A 20,857-nucleotide genomic window follows, 5' to 3' on the forward strand; every position below is an offset into this window, starting at 1 on the left:
CGTAGTCATATGGAGGGATTAACAATAATTCGCTTAGTTGGCAGGATGGAATAAATTTTTGATAAAAAATACCACTTGACTTGGCATAGTATTATGATATATAATTTCAAATTTCACAGCAAGCACTCAACATAATTCATTCTAATAAGAAGACGCATAACTCATTCAATAATGAATTGGTACGAATTCTACCGTCCATTGCAGCAATAGATTCGGTTTGAATATTTTATGGATTTCGGAATAACGTTAAGAGTCTGGAAATATTTAATGAGTTCCAAATAATTTATCTTGAGAATGTAAGGCTTTTGACCGCCTTAATTTCTACAATTGATTTCGTGAATGTCGGCCTAAAATCTTCGACTAATCATGTGAACGTCTCTCTAGTGAAATGTAAGCTTGATGAAGATACAAGTGTAACCCAGAAAATGATTACTGATGAGCTAGAGTTGAATGCATTTGGCGAAAACTGAAGTGTTTTGCTCGATATTTTATTTAAGAAATTGGATATGGAGAGTTCAGTACCTTCAATTAAATTATAACAGATGGTAAAGCTTACTTTTACAAATACCATCCAGAAATAAAACAACTAGTATGGAGCCTACATAAGACTAATCCACCTATTAAAATCAGGCAACAGAAGTCGGCAAAAGTAATGTCACCAATTTACTTTAGCAGAACAAAAATTGCAGCTGATATTCGTCTGAAGATTGGACAGACGGCGGCAGCCTGTATATGATATACTGAACCGGCTTCAAAAATGTGTAAAACCTAATGGAAATTATATTGCAAAACTAAAAATTGATAACGATTAAAGTAATGATATTTTTTTTATATATCAAAATTTGTTTAACAATGTTTTTTTGTTGGCCCTAATATTAATAAGGAATGTACCTGAAAATTATAAGGGTTGTATTAAGGGTATTAATATACTAACTGCAATTGTTTTAAAGATGTAATTTTTTCATCTAAAAGTACAATTATCAATATATTTTAAAATATATATAATATTCTGTAAGCTGTGTAGTGTATTGTGTATAGTATAATCAATGTGAAAACTTTGCAAATTTATATCTTGATGTCTCTAGAAGTAAGCTACTTATATGAAAGTGTGGAGTAATATAAAAAAATTTCAAATTGGTTTCTCCATATCTCAAAAACTTAGGTATATTGGCATATGAAGTAAGGGAAAAAGTTATTCTGACTCTACTAAAATCTGTTGTCTAATTGACACTGCGGCATTATACTAATAGAGTGCATAATCATACTAATAGAGTTTTATAGAGTTTTTAAAAATTGTTGACATTCAAGACATCTTATATTGTATAAAAGTATATATCTATTTTCAGACACTTAATTATTTTTCATTTATTAGAGCCGCTATTGTTTTGAGAGATTTTTAATGGAAGGATTAAAATATCAACACGTAAGCACATTTTACCGGTTGATAAGTGTATCTTTTTATTTCATGTTTACCTGAAATTTTGACAACTATTTTATTTAAGCTTCAATTCATCTAATACTTGAAATAATTACTTTGTAATATGTATTATAATTAATCTATTACAAATAATATATAATATACATAATAATACATATGTACAAATAATACATAAATATATAAATGTATATATATATATCATAAATTAGAAATGAGATCGGACGACTTTCAGAAATATAAGTTTTTCATTAACATTATCATGTTCAGACACATCTTAATTTCGCAAAAATCTTCATCTTTATTTCAACGAAATTAAGTTGTTTTTTTTATACAAATTTCAGTTTTAAGGTTAGAACGAAATTAAGGAAATGAAGGCTGAAATTAAGGGATATTTCAAAGGCAACTTTACGTTAGATAAATTTATTGGAAAAGATTAATTTGAGAAAACAAAAAAGTGACTTTTTTTTAAATAAATGTCAGTCACAGTTGACTTTAAAAAAACCGGGAAAATATTTTGATTACTCTCAAAATAAATTTAAATAAATAAATTTTTAAATTTGAATGTAGAGAAAATACTGCAAGTGTTATTAATTTAAAATAGAATGAACAATTAATAATTCACATACTTCAAATCCACTAAAGCTAATAAAACTACTGAATGTCATTCTATATAGTTATAATAATCAACTTTTAAAATTTCCCAAATACAAAAACATATGATTTCCTTAATTTGGGGCGGTATGAACACTTTCGAAATTAACTTAATTTCATTTTCACGAAATTAAAGAAATTTGGCTATCTGAACATAGTATTAATTTAAGTATCAATCAAATCAAGAGGTGCATTTCGTGTGCATATCGTTTAAATAAGTAAATAGTAAATAAAATTTTAAACAAATAGAACGGAATTTATTTGATCGCTTTTCATTGATGTAAATTTTAACTGACATTTCAAATTAAACTTACCTTGAGAGACATTTTTGCTATCGCGTTGTATTTTTCACCAGTGTATCTGAATTCACGATGCATCAGCTCTCTTCAGTCGATTGCAAGCATAAGTAGGTTAGTAACTACCTAATTACAACGCGTTATCAATGTAAACTCCGGTTTGTCGGTTTGTAGGTTTGTCGGTTTGTCGGCTTACCGATATATTTTTTGTTTTATTAACTGGTATTTAGATTAGTGCTATTTCATTTATATGTTGTTTTTTGCTTGATTGAAAATATGTATTTCTATTGTCAGTGCATTAACATTTACAACCGAATTGAACTAGTAGATTTTGCAGCAACCACAGTTATCACAACACCAAAACTGTAATGGGAAAAAAACACATTGTCAGTAAATATTATTATTATTATTGTTATATCACAAAAAGAGAACAACAACATCATAACAGACTTGTTCGCATTTCCGCTGCAGACAGTAGAAATTACTCTACAGTCAGTCAATGCAGCCTATCACGTACCTTCTGCTCAAAAAGTATCCGGATTTTGTTGTTTGTTAGCTACTCCTTAAGTAATAGACCTTTTTCAAACAATTTTTTTTTGTTATGTTGGTACACATACATATGACATATATATATATGGTACAATTAGTTTGTTTACAGCAGGTGTTAATGTGAGACTACTTCAAGTGCATTTAGCGATTTTTATTATGAAAAATTCTTGTTGACCAAACACGGCACCACTGTCATCGCTCAGGCACCATATTCACCAAATCTGGATCCGTGCGACTTTTTCCTGTTCCCGAAACTCAAATTGCTCCTTCGTGGTAAGCGTTTTGAGTCGATTGAATCGATAAAAGAGAATTCAGTGAAGGAACTAAAAGCCATACCTTCACGGGCCTACGAAAATTGTATGGAATTGCGTTGAGCGTCGGCATATGTGTATCGCTTCAGAAGGAGCATATTTTGAAGGAGATAAAATAAATTTGGAATAAAAGTTTTATTTACAAAATCCGAGTACTTTTTGAGCAGAAGGTACGGTCATAAGCGTGTTTGAAACCCAGCCAAGAACCGCCTAAGATAAGTAAACAACATTCCTTAATAATTTGTGATATCATACGGAACGTGATTTGTGCTTAAAGTTGGTATTACACATTATACTTGGTGCCACAGCGCTCGCTATTACACATCATTCACTACCAACATTATTTTGAACACTCCTCAGCAAAAAATATCACAAGTATGCAATAAAATATAATCATATGTGCAGTGAAACAATGTTTTCGCTTCCATGACTTAAAACTGAATGAAATTTGCATGGAAGCCGACAAAAATCCGATTGTCTAGAAAAATAAAACGAGCAAGACAACTCCGATTGTCTACGAAAATAAAACGAACAAGTTTAACGAAAAATCAAAATATTTTTGGTACAATATATGTACATCACATTTTAGGTGGAAAATATATAATTGACAGCAATACCACACTTTACTTGCGATAGCTTCTGATAGTAGCTTATGGAATAGATTCCAGAATATAGCTATGATAGAAATGATCATAGATTTGAATGGCATTAATTATATAAGAAAAGCGTTTAAGTTTTATTTTAAGTTCAGTGAAATTATATATTACTAATGAAAGTACAAGATATTTTAATATCTGATATCTGTTAAATTTCGAAATTAATATGAATATACAATTGACATAATGACCTCCCACTAAACAGAATTTTAAGCTTCGTCAAAGGTATCAGGTGGTTTTTACCTCCGAGGTTTTCCGCTTTACGGTAGCCCAATGAGCCAATAGACCTACGTGAATCTCCTTTGGAATGCCGGTAACACCTAACCTAACTCAACCAATAATTCACATACCTCATGTCACGAGACGTATGAAAATCTATAATCTATTTCAAGAAATTATCTATTCATTATAATGGTGTATAGTTTCTTGAACATTGTTGTGAACTAAATAAAATAAAAGAAATTTTAGAAAGCAATTTCATTGTAAATTTCTTATTACAAAATAACGGTTTATAAGAAACTAATGAGAGACCCGATCAAAAAATACAAAATAAGGAACAGAACACTGAAGCAATACGCAAAAACTGACAGGCTGCCCTACAGAGCACTATCTAATCTCAGAGCAGCAACTAGACGTACGAGGCGGTATGCAGATCTTAGATCAGTCATTGAATAGTCAGCGAAGCTTGTGAGGAAGAGGAACATTAGTCAAAGAGGAGAGGGGCTCTGTAGAAACCCCCAGCTAACAAAGAATAAAAGTGCCCAGTTGTACTAACTGAGAAAAACCTCAACATACGAAGAAACTAATTTGCACATTCTGTGCAAAAAGTACTCAAAATTATTAAAATTAACACATAATTAAAAAAATTATCACAACTTATTCTTGCATAACGTTGGTTTTGTGCTTTCGCAGAACACTCAGAAGTATAATAAAAATTATGACAGTCATTACGCGTGTTTTCATATTATCAATTTCGGATTTTTTTAAGAAGAATATATAAATAATTAAGTTAAAAATTTATATTTGTACATATCTATATTATTGATGCCATTACAAAAATTACAAAACAAAAACAATTTTTTTTTAGCCCAAATATTCTTTTTATTATTTGGACAAGATAGACTTATTGTCATTTGGAACACGCAATTTATGTAGTGTTTTACAGCTTCGAAAGATATCAGTAAAAACCATAGATTTTCATACTTTTAACGCTTGAATTTAGTGCAGCAAATAGGATCATACTTTCCACCTAAGCTGTAACCAGTTTCCAAATAAGGCTTGGCAGTGTAATCGACGGCAAAAACAACCGGGCGTGGCTCCTTGACCCAAATAGTCGGACGGCTAAGCAGCTCCGAATTAACATCTCTGGTCCGTGCACCACATTTAATGCACTGATTAAGGAATGATGCAGGCACACTAATTCTGTTATAAGGGTCACGATAGTAGTCACGAAATGATTGGCAGTCAAAGTAAAAGTCATCTATTTCGCCAAGTCTCCCGTAATCCACAAAATTTAGCCCAATGTTTGGAACAAAATCTCTCAAAACTCTACGTTGAGCTCTAGAATTTTTAGAAACCAAAAGCATATCAACTTGAGGTGGAACAACATGATAACGCATTTTGGCGTGTTCAAATTTGGACCGAAAAATTGAGATGATCTCTTCTAATAAAATAAAATTACAATAAAATTATAAAAAATTGTTCAATACTACATTTAGCTTTCAATAATTTGACATAACTTTCAATGCGTTCTGGCATAATTAACCTCAAACAATGGAACAACTTCAACATATAGGTGGAATAATTAAACTTTAAATATATATATATTTAGTATAGTATATTCATTATGTCAAATTGGTTATCAAGTACTTATATATATTCACTCAAGAAAAACAAACGATGTTTGCTGAATTAAAAATTGTCTAACTTCCAAATTATATAAATAGCACTACAAAATTTTTAATACCATCCAACTAAGTTGCATCTACTTAATCTGCAATTTGCCCCATTAACTTGTACTCAATCCTACTTCATATAGGGTAGGCTTAGATATATTTACTATGTAAATCTTAACCTTTTGTTCATCTACTTCACTCCTCAGTATAAGTCCACGCTCAGTATTAAGTTGAAATTCTCCAGCTACTCAGCAAAGTGGTCGACTATATACATATATTTTAAAGAACACTTTGAAACAAAACTTGCGAAACAGTTGATAAAAAAAAAAAGCCAGGAAACTATACCCAACAAGCGACGAAGCAAGGAAGAAAGTCAATAATCACCGCCTGGGGGCAAACATGGATCTCTAAATTGGAACGACAAAGAGGGAAAGTAAATTATTACCTGACAAAGATGCTGACGCGATAACAAAATACGTAAGACGATCACAACTTAAAAGTGGAATAGAACAAATAATGGTAAATCTCAATACAACAAATGTCGTAGGAAAAATTATGGAATTCGAAAGAAATTGAAGTACAAATCTTTACTTTAGAAGACTCAATTTACTTTGCTTTACTTATCTTACAATATTTGTACTTTTTTGCAAACTTTACAACAACAAAATTCTATAGAATAAAAGAGTGGTCCTAGACGTCAAAGAAAACAGCAACGTAATTTGAACGCAGATCTATAGTGAAAGCCTAGACGGAGATCCAATAAGGACAGATAATATACAGATACGTTATTATACGAATAATAACATAACTAAAAACACAGCTGAAACTCATTTTGCTATGTATTTTGTTATTTCGTCACTGTCCTTTCTTAACGATATTTACTATATCATTAAACCGCAATATTTATACAAAACTGTAGAGCTCTTAAATTTATTTCTAAAAAGAAGTAAGTAATTTTTAGACCTGGTAATAAATGTATTTAGAGATGGAGTTATACATATATTTATATTATTAAAAAATTAAAATGGATGATTGACAGCGAGGACCATACTTTAATACTGCATTCACACTGGAGTTTCGATTGTAATTTTAGTTGTCATTTCAAATGATTCGTGATTTCGATAGTGTTTGGCTATAGTTTAAAACAAGAAGATTTGTATGTAAATTTTAACAGCTGAAAATAGAATAGAATCGTAATTTCTACAAAATCAAGTTGATTTTAATTTGGACAGTTGACTGTAGTACAGTATTGAGCAGTACAAATCCATGCTATTGTGAATAGTTTTGAGAAAAAAAAAATTTAATACAAAAAGATACAAAACTGTTATTTAACTGTTATCATATGTATATATTATAGATATGTTATAGATATGTTAGTTAAAAAGTGTGAATATGTGATAAATCTTGCAATCAAATTGCAATGATTCGTCGTTTGAATCGATATTTTTGCTTCTCGATTTTAGATGTCAATTTAAAATTTTTGACAGTTAAAATTACAATTAAATCTTTCGTGTGAATCTAGTATTAACTTATGCAAGCTACAAAAAACACTTGCAGTCTAATAAAAATTGTCAAAGACTACAATTGGAAGAGTTTATTAATAGAGTTTTAAACCAAATTCCACTTTATACCTCTTCTTCATACGATTTACTTCATCTGATTATTGTGCAACTAGATATTTAGACGGAAATATAAGTTGAAAAAAAACTAAAAATTATGTTTATATCTACTGAGAAGTTAATAAATATCTTCAGTAAGGTTAAAATAAATAAACTTTATAAAAATCAGTATAAATGTCTCCTCTAAAGTCATAACGCAGTCGTCACCATCATCTACTGTCATTTCATGGTACAGCTTTCGCATTGCACAGAACTGTATTAATCTTAAGGAAAAAAAATAGTATAGACAATATTTTCCAGTTTTAATTCCAGTTTTATTTATTCTATTATATGCAGCCACAATCACCCAGATATTCTGTACTCCACATAAGCTTATCAGGAATCGTGTTCATCATTTCAAATGCAATTACAATAATAATTTCCATTTTTGCAATTGACTTTTTAAATTGTGTCACAGTCTTTAAATTGCGGTAAAAAACGTGTTCTATTCGTGATTAAATAAAATTTATTTAAATTGCTTGAAATTACCAATCGCTCTTGAACGATACCTACTTAAGCATCCGACTAAATAGCAGAGCTAAATTTATTTCACTTCCAATTGATTACTTAGTCAATTGTCAATTAACTACGCAAATGTTTATTATTTTATCTTAATTTCTAATTACTCAGTATTTCTCTTCTTGACTTTTAAATGGACTGATAAGTGGAGAAAATAATTTTCACACTCATTGTAAAAGCCACATTAACTCTAATAGAATTTTTCTATCACAATGGAAAAGGTATCAGAGATATTAACAAATCAATTTTTTTTATTGTAGGTATTTATGCTATAAAGTGTAGTATTCAATAGACTTTTTAGAATAATCAAGTCAAGTGGATATATTTGGTTATATATCTTCTCCGAAATAGAAAAACTAACCACATTGTATACACAATATGAGAAGTGTTAAACATAATTTAAACATTTAACTGATGTAGGCGTAGAGGTAGACCGTGCCTCCGGTGGAGTGATCAAGTTGAGACAGCACTAACCGTACTTGATATACAAGACTGGAGAAGGTGTGTACGCAGCAAAGGCGCCTGGAAAAACATGCTGCTTCAGGCCGACACCCGGTAACAGGTTGTTATGACCAACAAGTAAGTTGGGAATGTACATTCGCTTATATATACACAACATAGAACTGAAATATATATTTTTTCATAATAACATGTCTATTTTCATATTAGCTACTCACAAGTTTCTCTGATTTTACTTACTTTTCCTACCTAAAAGCTGTTGTAGTCTTCATCTTCCTTCAATTCTATTTAAATCTTGATATATATCTTGTTTATCATATCAATTAATTGCTCTTCACATTGTTATATTTTATTATTATCAATATCTATACCTTAACACCTCTTTCATTATTCTATTCTATTTTAATAGAATAGAATAAAATAGAATAAATAATAGAATAAAATCTATTGTTACCAACTGCTTTACTCGTAGGTATAACACACACATTATTGATTATTTAAGTAGGTAAACACTCCTATAGTAACAACTTCAGTGCCCTATACTGGATGACTGTGTAATGCATTGAGTCATGATATCCATATTATCCAATTATTTTAAACGACGAGTGTCGACTCTGTTTTTGATTTTTTTTGATTCTGTTGGCTAATAATTTCCCGTTAAATCTTTTTGAATAGCCTACTCTCATGCACGGTATTTGTGATCAACAAACAGACAGAGTCGCTATTCCTTAAGTGCGAAAAGTTTTTTGGATTTCCAAAGTCATCCAAAAGCATAATGTCGACAATTTAAAGGACTGTCAAATAAGACACAATAATTTAGCTCACCGCAAGATCCCCACTTCCTACTTGTCGTCAAGAAAATATTGCTTTATCAATGATGAACTTATTTTCATAAGATCTTCCAATCTCTCCAGAATTTTAAATGAACTTAATCTTCAAGTGTAGACAGTTTCATAACAAGGTATAAATATCATTGCTAAACTGATAATAATATATTGAGAATAAACCTAATTAACTAGAATTACAGAAAGTAGTCTTTATTATTTCTTCATTATTTTGAAGACTCTTAACTGTAGAATGCTAATCCTATGTAACAATGTGTTTATAATGATTTTAATTAGCTTTTTTTGAAACAGACACATACATATGTTTTTCAATTTTATAATGATATAAATAAAGACTGAAAAACATAATTAATTTCTCGTTTCATAGGGATATTTTGATATTTTTTTAAAAACAGATAAGATAAGATATTATTAAATTCATTATTAAAAATGTTATGGATGCGGATGAATAATGTGATAAGAAGACCTTTGTATATGAACCTAATGTATAGATTGATTAGGGCTATTTGAGTATATTCCTTAAAAGATGTGATAATGCTGATAATGAGATATTTTCTGCAATGATTCTGCAATGGAAATCTCTAATTATTTTTATTTGCATGATGATTTCATTTTAATTATATTTTAATTACATTAAAATGAAATAAATATATAGTATGTACCTGGACACGTAGCCAAAAAAAATGGGCTGTGTGCTGACTGAAACATTGTAACCCTAACAAAAATAAACGGTAGGATTGTATATTAACTTATGTTTTTTTTTTTGTATTAAAATACATCATTTCATAACTGAATCCAAAACAAAAGTATAGTCAATCCAGCTTTTTATCTACAATAACACCAATACTTAACATCATCCATGTGCTCTCAAAGTACTTTCTGGATAGAGACTTGTCTTTGACGTAAAATATGTAATTTACTATATATACATATAAAAATATGTGATCTTTTAATTATTCCATTTGAATTTTTTTCCTTAACTTTCATAATTCAAATACTTGATAAATCGAAACTTCCATTAATCGAATGGTTTTGCTGTTTCCTAGGGTTTCGAATTATTGAGGACATTTTTTATATTTATTTTTTTTACTTATTTGCTCTCTTTTTTTTTTAAATATATCCTCTTTAACTCGTGCCTCATCATTATGGGTATGCGAACAAGAGTGCTTGAAACCGATTTAAGACTCTTGCTAACCGATCACATATTCAACTATCTATCGCATGCAAGGTGTTTACTGAATTGATAAAAATACAAAATTAAATGATTTAATACCACTTAATTATCGGAATTTGGTAATCGTTAATTAATTCTTGCTTGGATATAAAATAAATTTGAAATAGTTATTTTTATATGTATCGTATTTGCGACGGTATTTTATTTTCATTTATTTTTTATTATCATTTATTTTTATTTATTTTTTATTTTTATTTATTTTCATTTATTTTTATTTTTTTTTATTTTCATTTATTTTCATTTATTTTTATTTATTATCATTTATTTTTATTTGTTATTTTCATTTATTTTTTATTTATTTTTATTTATATTTATTTTTATTTTTATTTATTTTTGTTTTCATTTATTTTTATCTCATTTATTTATATTTTCATTTATTTTTATTTACTATCATTTAGTTTTTATTTACATTTTTATTTATTTTTTTCTGTTTTCATTTATTTTTATTTATTTTTTTTTTATATTTTCTTTTCATTTATTTTTATGAATTTGTTATTTTCACTTATTATTATTTATTTTATATTTTCATTTATTTTTATTTTCATTTATTTTTATTTATTTGTTTTTTATTTTTATTTATTATTATTTATTTTCTATCTTCATTTATTTCTATTAATTTCATATTTTCATTTATTTTTATTCTTTTTATATTTTCATTTATTTTTATTTATTTTTATTTAATTTTTATTTATATTTTATTTTCATATATTTTTATTAATTTATTATTTTCACTTAGACAAGTCATATTCATTTTTTATTTTTACTTATTATTATTTGTTGTTTATCTTCATTTTATTTTTATTAATTTCATATTAACATTTATTTTTATTAATTTTATATTTTCATTTAATTTTATTTATTATTATTTATTTTTTATTTTTACTTATTTTATTAATTTTTCATTTTAATTTATTTTTATTAATTTTTAATTTTTATTTATTTTTTATTTTCATTTATTTTTTATTTTCATTTATTTTTTATTTTCATGTATTTTTGTTTATTATTATTTATTTTTCATTTTCATTTATATTTGTTTATTATTATTTATTTTTTATTTTCATTATATATTTATTAATTTTTTATTTTTTATTTTTTTTTTATTTTCATTTTTTATTTTATTTATTTTTTATTTTTATTTATTTCTTATTTGTATTTATTTTCTTTTATTTTCATTTGTTTTTATTAATTTTTTATTTATTTTTTATTTTCATTTATTTTTGTTTATTATTATTTATTTGTTATTTTCATTATATATTTATTAATTTTTTATTTTTTTTTATTTTCATTCTTTATTTTATTTATTTTTTATTTGTATTTATTTCTTATTTGTATTTATTTTCATTTGTTTTTATTAATTTTTTATTTTCATTTATTTTTTTTTTTGGTATTTTTATTTATAATTATTTATTTTTTTGCCTTATTTATTTCATAAAAGTGAAAACAATTTTCTTGAAAGATTTTTCGATTTTCATTTCAAACAAAAAAACTATTCCTTATTTAAAATTATAAATTTTTGCTGTAAATTCAAAAAATAATGTTATAAGGTTATTATTTTGAGAATAAAATGTAAGAAATTTAAATTATGTGTAGCTTTACTGTAGTGAAAACTGAGATAGGTAAGATAGATAATATTGTATATTGTGCATTCTCGTTTCCGCTTAACTATAAGAAAGCATAAAAATGCTTGCTTATCTAGGTTTTTAAATCGTATATAAAAAAAAAAAATTTTAAAAAAAATTAAAAAAAATTTAAAAAAAAATTTGAAAAAAAATTTAAAAAAAAATTAAAAAGAAAATAAAATTAAATTATTTAATAATTACTAAACAATTTTTCAATTCTTGAAAAGCGAATTCGCTGTGAATAAAAATGCAAAACAATCAAAAATCTTAATGAAGTTAATAAATGTGTTAGTAAAAAATGCATAAAAACAATAATACAATTAAAAGAAACCATTAATTAAATAAAAAAAAATATACATAGAAACAAAAACGCTTTTGATTTTTAGGTCATCCAAAGATGAAATAACAATTTAAGTAAGCTACTTACTCTTCCCTAGAAAGAACGCACAAGAGAACTGTAATATACAAATGCTCACTATCTTCAGTCGAACATGCAACCGACCGACACACGTACAGATAAAGTATCTGCAACTGTTTTATCAACTGTTGATGAAGTTTTATTGAATGCAACTCAACGCTTTCGCCTGCAGTGCACCGGTAAATAAATGTATTATGTTTGTATTGCTGTTTTCAGCTTAACTTAGCGTAACAAAGTAACAACAGAAGTTTAAATCAATCATTAAGATTAAGTATGTAAAACAACCAACAGCATTTATAAATAAGAAAATAAATCGATTATGTAGAACTTGGAAATCGTTCCACAGTTTTTACCATGAGTTTTCCATTTCGAAATAGGCATTGCCTGACAAGGTAAGTTTCATATCAACTTACAATCAAGATATGTAACCCAAATAATAATTTGTTCTATTGCTCTGCATTATATACACATGAAAATACCAACATTTTTTTGGCTCTTCCAGGAAAATAACCAATACTCCGCCGTTACACTTTATTTAAGAGATAGAATAGAAATAATTATATCAACTGGTAGATGGTATCAACGCTTTAAAGCGCCTGTTTTTAAAATTGGATAAAAAAACTCATATAATTATTTATAATTTCACTATAGATTTAGTTAGTTAAACAAGCGAGTACTTGTCGACAAAATAACTTTGACTTCGATCAAATATTTTCTGAAAAAAACACGAAGAATCTTTCAGTAATAACCCTGCATATCACTTTTCAAACAATTTTACATTGAGACAACCTCCTCTACCTATAACTTCTTCAAAAAAAGAAAGAAGTGTCAAAGCTCAAAAATGGGTCATAGCTCAAAAATAAATAGATTAAAATAACCCTTTCAATCGAAATTCCTCCCAAAATTTTTAAGCTTTTGGTGTACCAATGGATCAAAGCTCGAAAAAAAATAAATTAACATAGCCCTTTTCAATGGAAATTTCTTCCAAAATTTATTAGCTTTTGGTTGACCAATGAATTAATCCTCGAAAATAAATAAATGAACCTTTCAATAGAAATTTCTCTCAGAATTTTCTAGTTCTTCATTCACCGATGGATCAAAGCTTAAAAATAAAGAAATTAATATAGCACTTTCAATGGAAATTTCTCCCAAAATTTTTAAGCTTTTGGTTCACCAATGGATCAAGGCTTGAAAAAAAATTAATTAACATAGCCATTTCAATGGAAATTACGCCCAAAATCTTTTAGCAGAAATGCATGCCATTAAAATCTGTGCCATAAAATACAAAAACGTTATTATTTTGATATATATAAGAATAACTAGTGGAGAACAAAATCTCTTCAACCTGGACCATCAACTACAAATTGAGCAAAAGCTGCAAAAATTCCACATCTAATTTAACTACAACATACCATGCAATATTTATATGAATGCCAGGTGATGAGTTTTCAAGCAAGTGCTGGGAGTTTGGACCAAGAAACTAATAGAAATATGTATAACTTAACTCCCAACTGTATTCTTTTTATAAAAATGTGTGTATGTCGTTGCAACTCGCAACTCGCTTGTCTAGGTAAATTCCGAGATATTGATTCTAGTAATAATTCTGATAATGTTGTTCAAAAAATAAGGTATAAGCATATTACTTCTATGACAAATATATGTTAGTTAAATTCATTGAACTCACTTGGCTTGTCTAAGCTTTGGATACCAACACTTACACTCGGAGTGTATGTCCAACATTGCACAATGGACTCATTGTCTATTATAATACTTATAATACCTTTAAGTTTCAAGTTACCAGAATTAAGCGATACATACTGGAACCATTGTTTATGTTATCATGTTATATTGGAAGTACACATTTTATCGTCGTTATGAAAAACCATTTGGATTTTCAAATGAAATTGAGGAGATATGATTAGTCCAATTTTGTTCACACTATCAAACCTATAAAGAAACAGTCTCCTCGACATTAAAGCTGCTAACTCTATTGGTTCAGCTAAAGATATCGAAGGTGAGCGATAAGTTCCACTTCTTCTTGATAAAGGAAACTCAGGCAATAATACAATTGAAATATAATTTCACTTTCTGAACCATTAGTGCGAAAAGCGAACTTATATGCGGTGTACAGTAATGTAAATGCTATTTAGATGCTATAGTCAAGCTAGTTTTTTATTTTTTGATGCAGAGGAACTTTGACTTTGTTTCCACATTTCACTGGTGTATTCTAGAAGCCCATATCTTTTGATCGTTTTACTTTTATATATTTTCATTCCTGCAAATTGCTTTTTTATTAAGCAAATTTTTTATTATTTCATTTAAAACTTTGCTACAGGCTCAGTGCTCCGTCAATCCACTGAGAGACATTTATGTAAATATCAGGCATTTTATCTTATAAACTTCTTATAAAATATATATTGAAATTAGTTACTCCTAACATTGGAAATCTTTTATTACTAAATTACTCTTCGTGGTATAAAAAAAATTAAAATATAAAAGTTCACTTCTTCAGAAGGGTTTTGGCCCTTAATGACTTTGAAGTCAAGTGATTAATGGATTATTCAACCTGTAGACTGCCAATGCAGTCATAGTCATTCATTTACATTTTATCATTGTTATTACATATTATTATTAACAAGATAATGATGATGACAGACAGAAGACATAAAATAGCATTTTTAAAATTTTTGTAATTTTTATCGTTTTAGTAATAATGAAGAAGAGGCACGAGGGAAACTACGAGGCACGAGGGAAACTAAAACTTTAAATTGCTGTTCATGTAAATTTTGCTAAATTCACAATTAAGCCAATTATATAACTTTGTTTGGGTTGATTTTTAATTGGAGTTTTTACGTCATGCTCCCAGTAATTGGTTCTTCCCATAAAAGTTTTTGCTTGTTTAGTTAATTTGATTGACGAATGCGTTACTCTATGAATCAATACACGCCGTGGGCTTCATAAGAAGAAATAGCAATTTGCAGTACTCCTAACTGATGAATGTAAAGTACATTTCCATTAGAAAAATGTTCAGTAATAGTTTTGAAGTATGAAGTTTAATCACAACTCTTGCTATATTTTATATTTCTATTAATGGGAATGAAGCTCATTCTAAGTTTAAAGCATAATTCCAGTACATTGATTTGAGTTTTGTTGAGAAAAAAGAAATCGAAAGAAATCCAGTGATTATCCAATATATCACATATTTTCGGATGTATAATTGTTCTTTCCAATAATATTTATTATTATAATAACAATAAATTTAATACATATAACGTAAACGAATTCTCTGAATCTTGTAGAGAACTGCAAATTTAACTCCCGTACAAAACCTAAAAAAAATCCAGAGCAATGCTGGCAGTGATATAGCATATAAGATGAGTTTCTATTTCTGTCTAAACAAACTCGACATGCTCCCACACTAAACTTATTAAATATGTAGTGTACAAAGGTTAATCGAGTGGTACAGTCTTATTTTTATTGTTAAAGGATGTGGCACTGCAAACATCGGGTCTATTGTGCCCCCTTCTGTGCTTAGAGTAGGTTTGTAAGCCCAGTTGCTTCAATAAAAAGTAGTTATAACCTATTTTACAGAGTTTGTATATGCATTAGCGCAGGACATTCTAACAGCACACGTGTGGTCGACTCCTCATTCTCTTCACAGTCTACAACCTACAGTGTGCAGTCTTAACTCAATCCTATTAGGTATTGACTGTCTATAGACAATTGTATAAATAAAATGAATATTTTTTATCACTAAGTTGAAGTACTTTACACTGCACCCTTGAAATTTATTATGTTCTCTTCATGGATTCAGCCTATCCGAAGAGATAGATTGTAGATCACTGGGTCGGGAATTGGTAGCACCTTCCGACATTAGGAGGTCCTCAACAACCGACATTTTGGCCTTCATTCGAAAGGCGGAATGTCTTTTGTTCAGTTAGGGTCTGTTGTAGCACAAAAGATCAATCATGGTTGCGGTACTCTGCTCAAATGGGAGCTAATACCCTGTTCTTTCTTATCTTATGGATTCAGATTATTTCTCTAAGTCCAATTTATCGATAAATTGTAGTGATGCATCTACTTTACCGAGTTTTATTTCTTCATTTTATATAAGATGTCTACCTAGACATTTCTTATTTTTATGCATCACTGCCAGGAAGGTTATACTACTTATTTTGTTATCTAATTTGGAAATTATTAAATGTTATAAATTTGTATACTATTGTTCTATTGTATATTTGTCTAATATAAAATAAACATTACTTTATATAATATATAATAATATATTAATATATATTAACTGTAACACTGTACGACAAACACAATAACGTTTACCACGAAGGGGCAATTTGAGTTTCGGAAACAGGAAAAAGTCGCACGGATCCAAATCTGACGAATATGGTGCCGTGTTTGGTCAAAAAATCGCGTACAACAAGAATTTTCCATTGTAAAAATCGCTAAATGCTCTTGAGGTAGTCTCACACTAATAGCTGCTGTAAACAAACTAATTGACAGATGGCGCTCAAATTTGTACCATATGTCAAGAAAGGATGTACCAACATAACAAAAAAATTTTGAAAAAGTTTTATTACTTAAGGAGTAGTTAACAAACAACAAAATCCGGATACTTTTTGAGCAGAAGGTATAGTCATCTCTTAAATTATAAAATATTTTATTTGTTGTGTATTATTTTTCATTGCCCAATTAGCTAAGTTTTAATCTATGGTATGTATTAAATGTATTCTTGAATTTGATGTCTAATTTGCCTATTTACTCTTAAAAGGGTTCGTAAAATATATTGGTTCTAAATTAATTTTTGCATATATAAAATGTCTGTTCATTTTTATGGAGAACCATATTTTTCTCAATATATAAATTTTTAATTCCTTGAATTTTAAATTTAGAAAATAATTTAAACATTCAAAGTTTATTTTATTGATTTTTCGTTATGATTTTTATACAATATTTTTATTTCTTATATTAAAAAATCATTCTCTAAGTATTACGGAACGTATCTAGAAAACAATTAAAGTAATTAATAAAAGGTGTATTTCACCTTTCAGTTAACTTTCATTGCTCATTGGACCTTAACCATATATATATTATATTTCACATCAGCTACAGATCATATAAAGATACAATTTCGTTATAAAAACTTGTCGTCAACGTTGTAGAAAAATGTTTTAATACAAAATCAACTTATCATAAATTAATACGAGTTTTAATTAAAAACTAATAATTAACATCACACATTTTGAATCTATGGAATTTAATAGCTACTGTTTTATAAACCCAATCCATAGAATGGAGAATAAAAGGCTTAAACTATATATTACCTGATTTGGCTAGTGTGAACTGCCCTGATTAATGAAGCGGTCCGACGTAGTTGCGGACAAGTTCAATGCAATCAGCCAGAAGCAAATGATCTCATTTCACAAAAATAAAACTGAATAAATAATTTTATTTTAATCTTAGACAAAGATTATATTTATCTTATTTTCTTAAGATTTAGACAAGACAACACATAGAATGAATAGAATTTATTTAGTATTTTAATTTGTTTATTTGCTTTTATTTGCTTTTAATATTTTATTTTTGTTTTTTTTTTCTTTTTCAAATAGTTTTACAATTTTGCTAAAATAAAAACTAATTTAGAAAACACACTGAAAACTATTTTAGAAATAATTTTTAAAAATATTTCGGAATCCGCCAAGAACTAAAAATACTCGTAAATAACACAAAACACGCCGCTTAGACTCTCTGACTCAAGGCGACACACTTCAGTCGCACGACCGTTCACAACAAAAACTGAAATGTGTCTAACGGGTCGTTGTGCGGCTGAGTTAAACTGGCCAAGACACAAGCAAGTAACAGCGCCGTTAAGCAGAAACGCTTAACAGAGTACGTCACCAGCATAACGTAGTTGCTTTGCTATTAACATGAATGCTTTGGACTCTGCACACAATAAAGGCAATTTAAACAACAGTGTGGGGCACCGGTAATATTTGAGCCATGATTTAATTAACATTAATTATAGCAGCAATTCACATCGAATATGCGTAACAGTTCGCTACACGTATTTGTCTGTTAACTTGTGTTTAACATAATGGCAACAAAATGATTGGACAGGAGAACTGATTTATATTTTTCAAATATCATTTAATAGAAAATTACTTTTTTCTTTTTATGTACCATATAACGTAGTATATGCAATTAGTCTATTAATTATTCAGAAAATGCTGTTATATACTAACAGTTAAGCATTTCGTTTATCTTCAAAGCAAATATATATATAATTTTATTCTAGTTTTTTAAAAAGTTATTCAAAAATAAATAAACAGTAATTTTAGTTCGTTGACATGGAAAAATATTGTTATATATAAATATTAATATTAATATAATGTTTATATAAATAATAATATAAGGAGGAGACCCAATTTTATAGCAACATTTATTTTGATTTTTTGGACCCCCAGAAGTTTATATTTTAATTCTCCTAGAATTTGAAATAATTTCTCATATTATTAGTCAAGAATCAGGAAAAAAAAGAAACTTTTGGATCTTTAGGAATAATTTATGCTATATTAGCTATTGGATTATTAGGTTTTATTGTTTGAAAATATTTAATAATTAAAATAGATACTTTATTATTTATTTATTGTTTGATCAAAGTAGTTCTCTGTAACTGCTTAAATATTTGGAACATTTTCCAAAAAGAAAATAAGTTTATAAAATCGGCAACTTATGGTGTTTTTCTATTGACAATTTTACAGTAGACTAGAGACTTTATTTTCTTACAGATAATTATTTTATCAAACATAATAAAATATTGATAGCAAAAGATAAACTTAATATAACAACTACCTTCATGGAACTTACAAATCTAAACTCAATACACCAATTACTACTATATAACAGTTATAGGGACTTATCTATATAAAATCTTTTTTCAAAGTATCATAAATCTAAAAGATATAGAAGATAAATTATATATACAAAGGAAGTAATTTTTTCTTATTAGCCGAGTTCGACATTTTTGAAAATAAAAATTTTCTGATAGATCTTTATAAATACAATTAAATATTATACCTCGTATTCTGTAAACTTGACAAATTTGTCAAGTATTGACAATTAGTCAAGACTTTTATCAAGCAAAAAGCTTTTTGCTATTCTAAACAAATCTTGACAAATTTCAAAGCTCAAGTATCTAGTGCTTTTCACCACACTATGGCGAAAAGCGTTTTGTGTACAAAAATCAAATGTAGTCTGCGGACTACTTATTATATTCAGTTATTTTATGCTATTTAGATTGTTATTCCTTTACATAAAAGAGACAATAAGAAATCATACCTCAAAATAACTTGAAAGACTAAGCGAACACGTGAACCCATTAGCTATAACTTTGTTAGACCTGGCCGATGAGGTTAGAAGACTTAAGAAGTTACATGTATTACACCTCCCATTTATATGTTAAGTTATTATTAAGTATATCACAATGGGCCAATAGTCCTAAGTGGATCCACTAGGAATCACCGGTACAACCTAACCTATTATTAAGTAATTGTGTACAATATCTAAATGTTATAAATATATTTATCAAACACAATCGAGCTCAATAATCTAAAGTAGCATAAGGACATGATGCGATTGGTATATTATTATTTAATAGATTACAAATAAAAACAAAAAATAATTTTATTATGCATATAGATATATCAAAACTATTGTTATATTTTTACAATTCTTTAATAACTAATCTTAAAATCACTAAAAATGTCATTCAGAATTTCATTAAATTTTCATTATATTTATTAAATTTTATTTTATTACTATTGTTATATTTTTGCAGCACTTTCTTATGCATACAAATAACAATAAAAATGCTTGTAAAGACTATATATTTTATTTGTCAAGAGCATTTATCATCTTGACAATTTGTCAAGAAAAGTGCATTTTATTTATAACACAGAATACTAAATAAACAACCTGACAAATGAACAACCTTGACAAATAATCAAGACGGTGAATAATTGTCAATTCTTAACAAGTTTGTCAAGTTCACAGCATGAGCCCGTTAATATATATGTATATATACGGCTGTAGGAAAAGAGAACAGAAGCGGAACCGCCTCCATAAAAGTGTGTTTGTATTAATATTTGGCTACAATAAGATCCCGGGCACACCTACTTGAAAACGGATTTAAGTAAAGCCAGCTTTAACTTCGTCCAATACGCTACATGTCAATACAACTTAGTTCTCGAGATATCGGGCTTCAAAGTTGAAAAATTATAATAAAACCAGTAACAACA

General features: G+C 27.8%; 2 protein-coding genes across 3 annotated transcripts in view; both read right to left on the reverse strand.

Moving 5' to 3' along the window:
• Positions 1–20,857, reverse strand: part of LOC119687603 (ankyrin repeat domain-containing protein 29-like) — a 47,821-nt gene that overhangs the window by 22,142 nt on the left and 4,822 nt on the right. The window contains exons 1-2 of one of the 2 annotated variants that reach the window (XM_038101980.1): positions 17,885–18,076; positions 2,404–2,748 (exon numbers count right to left, since the gene is read on the reverse strand). In XM_038101980.1, the coding sequence (XP_037957908.1) occupies positions 2,404–2,466 (63 nt within the window). In that variant the 5' untranslated portion in view covers positions 2,467–2,748; positions 17,885–18,076. Of the gene's footprint in view, positions 1–2,403; positions 2,749–17,884; positions 18,077–20,857 lie in introns of those variants that run through there. The other variant, XM_038101981.1, reaches the window with a different exon arrangement.
• LOC119687605 lies at positions 4,990–5,589 on the reverse strand. Its single transcript, XM_038101984.1, has one exon. The coding sequence runs from the start codon at positions 5,518–5,520 to the stop codon at positions 5,107–5,109; it is 414 nt and encodes a 137-aa protein (XP_037957912.1). The 5' UTR covers positions 5,521–5,589; the 3' UTR covers positions 4,990–5,106.

Source organism: Teleopsis dalmanni, chromosome X (genome assembly GCF_002237135.1).
Source record: "Teleopsis dalmanni isolate 2A chromosome X, ASM223713v2, whole genome shotgun sequence".
Taxonomy (NCBI): domain Eukaryota; kingdom Metazoa; phylum Arthropoda; class Insecta; order Diptera; family Diopsidae; genus Teleopsis; species Teleopsis dalmanni.

Excerpts from the sequence above, each read along its gene's own strand:
- LOC119687605 (XM_038101984.1), bottom strand. The coding sequence starts at position 5,520 with ATGCGTTATCATGTTGTTCCACCTCAAGTTGATATGCTTTTGGTTTCT.